The sequence below is a fragment of the Asparagus officinalis genome, unplaced genomic scaffold (genome assembly GCF_001876935.1).
Source record: "Asparagus officinalis unplaced genomic scaffold, Aspof.V1 AsparagusV1_Un280, whole genome shotgun sequence".
In the NCBI taxonomy this organism is placed as follows: Eukaryota; Viridiplantae; Streptophyta; class Magnoliopsida; order Asparagales; family Asparagaceae; genus Asparagus; species Asparagus officinalis.
The window spans coordinates 166198-176766 of NW_017972545.1; the positions used below are offsets into that span (position 1 = coordinate 166198).

A 10569-nucleotide genomic window follows, 5' to 3' on the forward strand; every position below is an offset into this window, starting at 1 on the left:
GACCTAACTCGTGTTGCATTAAAGGGAATGTCGGCGATAACACTAACGAGCAATGTCTTGATGCACTTTAGCTATTACATCTTTGCTGGGGCTTTTATCAATACACGTTTGCCTCAACTTGCATCTTCTATCATTTTTAGCAATCTCTAGCGCTGGATCAAAGGTAAGAAATGCATCCATTAGCCCCTTCCTCTTTGTGGAAAATGATCTAGGAGTAGGAGCCGCTAGACCTTTTTCATTGTCTTTAGTTGCTTGTAGTTTTTCAACTTCAAGCTTCTCAGAATCTCATCTTCATTGATCTCTACCATATTTTTATCTTTAAGTTCCGGAAGGTAATCATCAATAGCTTGCTATCTTCTAGTACCCTCTTGCCTTTCTTCGTACTCCCCTAACTCTTCAACTACATTGAGACTTTTTGACAAAGGAAAACATTTTTGCGTTTCCTCTTTATCCCAATAAAATGCTCCTTCTGTCTTGATGTACTGCCGTTTGTGATCTTATTACAAAAGATGCACGTGTATTTATTAGCATTCTCTTCATCCACTTGTGAAGTATATTTTCACGTAGGATCTTGTCTTCTATCATTACCAACCGATGAAGTCATCCAAATATCTTTGATATTAAGTTATCAACAATCTACACCAAAACACATAATTTTTTTAGTAATCAAATATGTGCATCATTCATAAAGGTTTTTAGTAATGAATCAATCAGTCATCTCAATAGTCCACAAAATATGCAACATACAAAGTTTCATCAAGTTATAGGCAATGTTTTAAAGTAAATAAAACCAGTTCACCATCTTTAAATAGTTTGGGATATTTACAACTACAAGTTTCATTAAGAGCAAGCTACATAAAAAAATCTCAATTCTTTGACCAGTCATTAGTGGACGGTTAACAAAGGATCTTTTTTCTTATTCACAAAATTAATGCAAGCAACCATATATGATATACCTCTATTTTGTTTATTATGACTTTTTAGAATAACATCTAATTGAAGAAAATGAAGAACTGAGAAAGTAGAGAATTCAGGAACAAGAAAATAGAAAAGAAAATAAAATAAAAAAGAAAGTAGAGAAAAAAATTAGAAAAGAAAAGAGAAGCAACCGTGAATTAGGGGGGAGAAAACAAAATGAAGAACTGATAAGAAGAGAAGAACATACCTTTGTTGTCGTTATTTGCCATTGTTGCTATTGTTTGTCGCAGTTACCGCTGTTGTTGAGAAGAAGAGAGAAATGCTGGTTCTCTAATCATAGCTGTGAGAGAGCGAAGGGAAGAAGAAGCAAAATGGATCCTCAGTCAGTTAGATCTGGATAAGGTAAGTTGTATTTTGGGTTTAAGTGGGAATTAGGTCCATACGTGATAACCTGCTAATTCTAAATTAAGATCAACGTGAACGCCCTATTTTTTGTAGTGATCGCCCTACTCAAAGCGTGATGTGTTTGAGGAGCGTTCTCAGGTGTGTGCTTGGTGCACTGTTTTAAAAAACCTCCGCCTAGTCCGCTTAGGCGTACACCTAGGCCTAGGCGGTACCTAGGCCGTCTAACTAGCGCCTAGTGTCTAGACGGTATTTAGATTACCCATCTAGATTTTACGAACGTTTAGGGGAGCATTGTCTGCTTACGTGGATTGTATCCTGTAGGTTTTGATTGTGATTTTAGGTGTCGTAGCCTACACGTCCTCCAAACTCCATTAACCTCTAAATGTGAACACCTCCACTACTTCCTCCGACCTTCAGCAAAACCTCATCGACCACCACTTAAATAAAGAAAGAAAAAAAGGTCCATAAACCGCTTAGGCGCCCGCCTAGGCGATTAAGCGCTGGGCGCCAAGTCCGACGCCTAGAAACGCCCAGCGTTTAATGTAACATTAGGTGCAGTTTAGCGCCCTGCACCTGATGCTGGGCACTATTCTTGCGTGCCGCAGCGCCTTGCGCTTGATGTGTGCACCTCAAGTCACTCGTAATAACACTACGTGGTGGGTTTAAGGATGATGCGGTAGGCAGCTTGAATGGAGGAGATTAATTAGGAGATGGGTTTTGAGATTATATGAATGCTGAGATTCGGGTTTTGAGATTATATGAATGCTGAGATTCATCACATGAAAATAAAGAAAGAAAACTTAGAATAGGCTGAAATCACTTGTAGAGCCTATTATCTGGAATCACTCCAATATTTTCTCAAATTCTCAAAATTTATTCATCTTAATCTACACCAAAAAAACAATGAAAAGTTCAACCTATATGTAGAGGGTTTCAAATCTTTTCCTAATACACTTCAAAATCTTGTCCTTATACGCTTTAAAATCTTATCCTACTACACTTCAAAATCCAAGAGAAATCTTTATCTAAAAAGATTACAAACTGAATTTAAATACTAACAAAAAATTTAAATCTAAACTAATCATAATTCTTATCTTGATCCCCCATCAACTCTCCCTGGTTTGGAAAAATTCACCATCGGTGAATGAATGTGATAGTGGCGCTCTGGTTCAAGTTGTTAGATAACATTTGAATCTAGAGGTCTATGCCGATGAACAAGGTGTTTGTGGATATCATCATTGGTAGTCAACACATCTCCATCATCAAAATTCTGAATATCAGGTGGCATGGTAGTAGTTGGTGGCAAGTGAAATGGTGGTGTAACATTAGTGGCATCAAAAGTACAAAATCCATAGGCTCATGATATGGAACGAGATCATTGACAATGAAGTTTTGGTTTATACCTATATCTATTGGGAGGTCTAATTTGTAGGCACTCGCTCCAATCTGTCTAACAACTCGATAAAGTTTTGTTCGTTGTGCATGAAACTCTTTCACAGTTCCAACAGGGAACCTCTTAGGTTGCACCCGAACTAAAACCCAATCATCAGTTACAAGTTCCTACAAAACATTTAGAGTTGTTCACTATAGATCCATAATTTTCATTATCCATAATCAATTTCCGTTGTCTTATCATGAAAATCATGCACGTGCCATGTAAAAAAGTCTGCTAAATTACTATGTCTAGGAGTTAAAGACAAATGATATGAATCACTAAGCTCCATAGGATGATAATCACTATTGGGTTCAAATAGACTCAAACATGTGGATCTTCAAGATATTCGGATAAAATTTTCAAAGTCTCATTAAACTTGGTCATTTTTGGTTTTATCACAGAATAAGATAATTTACGTGAGGTATTCTCTGACTCTAACTCAATAAATTTAGGAAAGACTTTGGAAACTTCAAGGGATTGTTGTGAGGACTCGTTACTAGGACTCTCACTTATGGCTGCTATTGTAGTTGTAACTTCTGGAATTTTTTTACCTAACAAGTTCAAATATGCAAAACCTTTAGAAATCAGAATTATGAATAGGAATTAAGCAATGCCACACCCTACCTACTGCGGCGATATGCCTAAAAAGGGTGCCTACCTCGGCGCTTTTCCTTTTATGTTATATTCTACCAGTCTGCTTACTGCGACGATCTGTCTGGCCTGGACTGTATACATTGACGATCTGTCTGTCATAACACGCTACTTCTTTGATAGGATTGCGACTTAAATTCCTTGGTCATTAACCAACAAACTGTGCAATATATGCATCAATATGATTAAAATATCAAACCCACATCTCATTGCATAGCCTACAATGGCAAAATCAAATATCCACATGACAAATTCAACAAACATGAACTCATGCTTACAACAGTCATTGATATTGTAAAACATACTTTTGCAATGAATTCCATGCTTGCACATCAAAATATAGCATTTGTATGAAAATGATGAGAAAATCATAAATTAAAGAATATGTAACCCCACTTATATATATTTTCACAATCTCGAGTTCCTCATGGCTCTTCAAGAGTTACACGTAGCTCTTACTAGATCTTACTGATACAAATACTTACATAAATATCAATTTCCAAACCAATCCATATGTTTATGTCGGTACACTATGTAATCACATTCTCAACTCTAGTTATATTGGTGTAGAATCTTTCAAAATGTCGTAGAATGGTCCTTGACATCTTTGTGTACATTATAGAAATCTTTGAAGTTCCAAAACTAGTTTAATGGTCATAATGGTATCTCTGTAGCTTTGGAAATTAAAGAATATGTAACCCCATTTATAGATATTTTCACAATCCTGAGTTCCTCATGGCTCTTCAAGAGTTACTCGCAGCTCTTCCTATATCTTACTAATACAAATACATACATAGATAAAAATTTCCAAACCAATCCATGTGTTTATGTCTGTACACTTGTAATCGCATTCTCAACTCTAGTTATGTTAGTTTAGAATCTTTCAAAATGTCATAGAATGGTCCTTGACTTCTTTGTGTACATTATAGATATCTTTGAAGTTCCAAAACTAGTTTAATGGTCATAATGGTATTTCTGTAGTTTCGGAAACTGCAGGGGCTTTTCTGTAATGTCTGAAACTATAGGCATTTATTTTTAATTTCTTCTTATAAATCGAAGGGCCTTGAAGCAATTTCCCTCTCCTTCCATTATCGTCTTTGCATACTCTTATAAATCAATTTCATGCATTCAGTATACTTTAGTTTGTCACCTCAAATGTCTTTGTTTTTCACCTTCAGTTTCTGTTCCTTTGATACTTAAGCAAGACTGAAAATGGATAGGTACCTGTTAGCAAGTCATGTGTCTACATAAGGCTGAAATTGAATATGTTTGCTAAGTCTCAACATCAGTCCTTCCATGGAATTGAAGTTCAGGTTCTATATGTGGTATTGTGGTTCAATTGAATTGGGATTGGTACCATCTAAACTGAAATCAGTAGTACTTGGCACTACAAGGAGTTCGGCAATGAAAGGGGTCAATTCCAAGGTTTGAACTGCTGTCACAAAGAGCCTATTGTGTGTGATTAGCTACTAAAAACTTGTATAAGCAGGAGTTTTGCTTTGTTTTGATGGGTAAATCTGAAGTGAAAGCTTGTGTACATGGTACAGATGAAGTAGAGGATTGGATTAATATTAGAAGAGTAGATGCCTCAACCTAAATACAAAGAAAAATGAGATCAAAGTATAGATAAGTCCTAGAGTACCTCACTTCTTTCTTTTCCTTCGCATTCTTTTCTACTCTCTCCTTTCTTTTTCTTTTCTTTCTCTTCCTGCAGCTCCTCTCTCCTTGTTTTATTTTCTTCTTATCCAAGCTTCCTCCTAGTGGTCTGTTCTTATGTTTTGTTTGCTGCAGGTTGTGTTGCAAGAGAAAAATGAGAGGTTGAAGGGCTTTACATGCCCTCCGCCTCCTTTAATCAGGGACAAGCGTCCCTTCTTCTACCTCTATTTTAATCCATCTACACCTCCACCTCGGCCTTTCTCATTGCACTAGTCTTTTCCTCTCTTCTAAGGTGCCACCTCCACCTCATCACTTATCATGACACATATTCTATTTTACATAAAACCCCTCTGACCTTCTATATTTACACATCCTTAACTCCATTACATTGCTATAAATTTTTGTTGCAAGATAATAGTAGTTCATTATCGTAGTTCATAATGAATTAATAAGTACTAATAATAGAACTATGGATTTTACAATTTGAGAGAGAGAGAGGGAGAGATGAGTTACAATCCATTCAGGTGGATAAGTGATGTAGATTATAATCCCATCAAAGGATGTGACACTTATTTCTTGAGAGTGGTAGTTTGGTAGAAAATGGAAATAAAAACATAAACAGAGGAGTAAAATGTGGCATTTAGTTTTCTCTCCGTAAGTTTCATTCTCTCTACTCCGTCCATTGAAAAAGAGAATCGTCAGCATTCTCCCTCGTCTCAAAGTCAGCAGCCTCTCGTGCAACAAGAATATCAATTCCCGCCCCAACTTAATAAGAGACTTAAGAGTTATTTACCGAAATCAATTCAAAATCATATTGTTATTGAATCTCTTATTTCATGTATCACTTTTTTCTGTCATAAGTTCCCTCAAACTTAAAATACATCTCAGAGAAAAGAAGTGAAACCATTCTGCATTGTAAAATTATTTTAAATATCCCCGACATGGCCCGATAGATCGGATATGGATTAAATATCCTTTACTGCTTTTTTGATAATTTTCAGCAATATATCCCCAACATGGTTGATATATCAGCTGATATGTTTCACATGGCTTGTCGCCAAACTATATACCGCTTTTAGTAATTTGGGTGACATATCATGCTTTTCCTAGTATATCAAGTGGCATTTTGACCTAAAAAAATCAGCTGAAATGTTGTAATTTATGATATTTGTTTGAAAACATTGATTAGTGGTTTGAACATGTATTATTCATATTTTTGTATGCTTAGATTTTATTAAGTATGTTTAGATTATATTTTGGAATATTATATTATACATGCACATCATTCGATATGGCACTTTGATATTTACCACATCCCTAATATTTTCCCAATCACTGCAATCAAATGTGAATTTTGGTCTTCCGCTATTTCCCCGATATGCAATATTTAAAACCTTGTATTGTACAACGCATCATGTTTGTGATCACTGTTGTTTCAGCATATAGTTGTCATTAAGGTTTAATTCTCTTAAAAACTTTCAAACACTAATCTCATTTTCATGTCGTAGTAGCACATGGCTGACATTATAGATATAAATATTTAAGAGAATTTTTCTTTACCAATTGCTGGTAAGTTATTTATTCTATCCCTACTTGCTGCTAAAATAATGTATAAACCAATTCGTCATCTACTATAGCACACTCACAAATCTACTTTATTCACCAAATTTCTCATAAGGTCTTTAGGAACCACACACGGTATTTATATGGATAGGATGAAATTTTTTTGGGGCACCGGGGAACATGGAGAAGAGGAACAAATGAGTTTGCTATGATTTTCAAATACGTGGGAGAGAGATTGTGGCACCAGGAAACATGGAAAAGAGGAACAAATGAGTTTTCGACAATTTTCGAAGATGTGGGAGAGAGAATCAGTTACTCAAAATAAGAGATATTTATTTTCTTTTTTCCCCTATTATTCTCTTACCAAACTATCCCTCTCACAATAACACCATTTGATGAGATTCTAATCCATCAAACTAATCCAATGGCTATAAACTTAGGTGGATAAGAGGCTCTATCCACTTAAGTGGATTGTAGCTTATCTATGTGTGGACGTGGGTGTGGGTGTGTGTGATGTGTGTGTGAATGCATGCGTGCATGCACGTGAGTGCATACATAGATAATATATGAGCCAACATTTCATTTAGCAAAATAAGCTACAAGGAGATAGAAGAGAGGAGATTCACTTTCTTTGACATGACCTGCTGGCCTCATTATTTGTCTATCTCTGGGTAGCTAATTTAACATCCACATCATACCCATTTTTCCATATATATATTTGTATAATATTTTGATATGTGCTCCAATCGTTTCTTAGCTCAATTTGCTTGTTGTTGGAGCTATTGGCTTCGAATCCTCTAGCTTTATATTTTCTTTAGGAAATAACTCTTATAAATCAACAAAATATATTAAAGGGTAAATTGTAGATTACCTCCCAATTCAATATTTTATTTAGCATTTATCACCCCTCAACTCATTTGTTAGCTCTTTATCCTTACAATGCCATTTTGAGAAGGCTAAATTGTAGAGAAAACCCCCTCTTGTGTGTGTGTGTGTATATATATATATATATATATAGATAGATAGATACCCAGAGCACCTATACTCAAGTTAATGGGATCATGTTCTAGTTACTTGATTGTAAAATGGTTGGTAAGGTTCAAAGAACTTTACCCAACTATTGATCATATGTTAAGTTCCAGTAAAATATGGATTAGGTTGAAGATCAACTAGCATGAACCTAACCAACCAGCCTTCACCTGATTATCACCCATGATTAGCATGATCATGTGCGAGACGACCATGTCAATAACAATTAGGGCTGTGCAAACGGTCGGTCGGTTTTCAGTTTTTATCAAATTTTGAACAACCGAACCGAACCACCCATTATTCAAAACCGAACCTAACTGTTGCAAGTCGGTTCGGTTTGGTTTGTTCGGTTCGGTTCAGTTTGTTTGGTTCTAATGAAGATGCATTCAAGGTGATATGGAAATTTAACTACATATACTAAAGTGCAAATACTAAAGTTCACAAAGCAAATAAAGAATGAATAAATATGTAACTGTATGCTGTCTAAATCTATCAGCAAGATACAGAAGGCTACAAATAAATTTTTGCAGCTAATGTTAGTTTTTAAAATAAACTACGTCTTCAAAGAATATAGTTTGTGAGCTTGCAAAACAAGATGATATGCAAAGAGTACTGATATGCAGGAAATAACAACAGAATGTTTATAAGGAACAAATAGCTTAAGGAAATTTTGATCAGATAATTGAAGCTACCAAAGATTTATTTAACAAAGAAAGGGTTTTGTGGAATGACTAGAGACTTAGAAGAATGCAGAAAAGCTTAAATCTCTGACTTATATAAGATCCAAAATGGATTATAGAAGAGGCTAGCTTACACAAAAGAGAGCTATTCTTAATATTTGCAGTTAGCATACAAAACATGAGATCACTTACTGGCATTTGAAGGCATATGCAAATAAATGCAATTAAGTGTATTAAGTAGAGATGAAAACTATGTTGAACAGTGATTGCAAAGAGAGACAATTTTAAAACTAGAGAGTGGAAAACTTTAAGCAAATAAATATTTTTACTTAGCGGGTAAGTGAATGATATTGGCAAAGAATAAATACCACTGGCTTGAAAAGGCAGTGAATAAGAGAACAAAGCAATGTTACAGAGGAACTGAGGAAGAGTGCGGCACTACAGTGGACAGGGAGTGAGAGAGAGGAACTGAGGAAGTGGGAGTTTGGCTGGCGGCTGGTGGCGGAGTGCCGAGCGCGGAAGGCGGGAATGGAGAGTGCCGTACTGTGGCGGACAGGGAGTGAGACTGTGAGAGAGGAACTGAGGAAGAGAGAGTGGCGGATGGATTTTAGGGTTTAGGTTGAGTCGTTGATATTTGAGGCCTGAGGGAACGGGTCAGGTTTGAGGGTTTCTATTGGGACGTTATTAGTTGCGGTCGGTTCGAGCAGTTCGGGTTGAAAAGTTTTCAACCCGACCCGAACTGCGCTACAAACAAAACAGACCCGAACTGCTAATTTCGGGTCGGTTCGGTTGGTTTTTTCGGTTTGGACCGAACCATGCACAACCCTAATAACAATAATGTATGCACAGCTGAGTTTTGGGGTCCTTTTCGAGTTGGAGATCAGCAAGTTTTTGTTCCCTCTTTCTTTTTGTTCTTTGCTTCACTTGTGTAATGTATTGTTCGTTCAATTTCATGGTTTCTTGCTTTTGTATTCTATGGTTTCAATATTCCCAAAATTTAGGGGTTTTAACTATTTGTGTTTTTTGCGCTAATGAAATTTATTTAATGAAACATTTGGAAGTTTAATGTTGTTGGTGTTTTAATCATATAAAATTGGATTTAGGACAAGGATTTTAGCACTGGGGTTAGACAAAATCTTGATCATTTGCCCTTCTAAACTCATCTTACATAATTGATTATTTGCTCTTCTATTCTCTTAATATTCTTTAGCTAATTGTTTTTTTTTTTGTTGAACATTGTGCTTCAGGTTGAGGCCCTCTCTTCTCAGAAAGCAACATTGTCGTTGAGAATTGAGGTATGTAGTTGACACTAAGAAATTTTAACACGCTGAGATTCCACATCAACTTCTCCGATCAGACCTATAATGCAAGATTCTGTGTTCCTTTTTTCTCGTCTATTGCAGATGCTTTCCAGACTGCTCGACGAAAATGGGTTGCCTCTTCGGGCTACCGATATTTCCAACGACACTGGAGGCTTTGCACTATCAAGGTATGATATCGAGGCTTCATCGTGGAAACTGCCTTCCACATCAGAAGTACTTCATGAGAGAATAAGGTCTGGTCAGCAACAACTTGGATCTTTTCTCGAGCAGTTGGATATCATTTTTTCTGCTGGCGCAGCATTTATTCGGAGGAACCCAATGGCCCAGCTTTGGGCCTTGCTCTATCTTTTTTGCCTCCATATATGGGTTGTTTATATACTCTTTTCTTCCCATTCTCAAGTCTCTGACGCTGATACTGCTCATGGTGCACTTTTCTCCTTGGATAGAATCAATAAGACCTCTGGTTCATAAATCCATATGGAGCTCAGAATCTAGGATTGCTTCTGATATCAGAGATTGGCATTTCTCAGATCATGCTTTTCTTTTCCATACTTACTAGTTACGAATATTGTAACATGAATGTATGTAGGATTCGTCTGGAGAAGAAATATATCCCCTGAGATGATTGTATATAATTGATTTATTGTTATTAGTTTATTCAGCACTTATAGATTTTTTGGATGCTTTTTTGCTATTATTTTCTCCCTTGGGTTAAAAGTTCATCTTTATTTGAAAGCATGATTTAATTGATACCGTAGCAGATTGGTTATGATAACACTTATTCATAGTTCTGGGAATTTACCAGTCAAGATGAGTATTTTTCGTGTTTTATGGGGTCAGCAGCGTCTCTTTATTTGAGCTCTAATTCATTGTTTTTAGTTTGTGGTATCTCATGCGTTAATAAATGTTG

General features: G+C 36.2%; 1 protein-coding gene across 1 annotated transcript in view; it reads left to right on the top strand.

The window, feature by feature from the left end:
* LOC109827529 (golgin candidate 2) overlaps positions 1 to 10342 on the top strand; it is a 50992-nt gene extending 40650 nt beyond the window's left edge. The window contains exons 9-10 of the mRNA XM_020394540.1: positions 9585 to 9632; positions 9741 to 10342. Coding sequence (XP_020250129.1) covers positions 9585 to 9632; positions 9741 to 10130 — 438 coding nt within the window. The 3' untranslated portion in view covers positions 10131 to 10342. The remainder of the gene's footprint in view (positions 1 to 9584; positions 9633 to 9740) is intronic.
* The last annotated feature ends 227 nt before the right edge of the window (positions 10343 to 10569 follow it).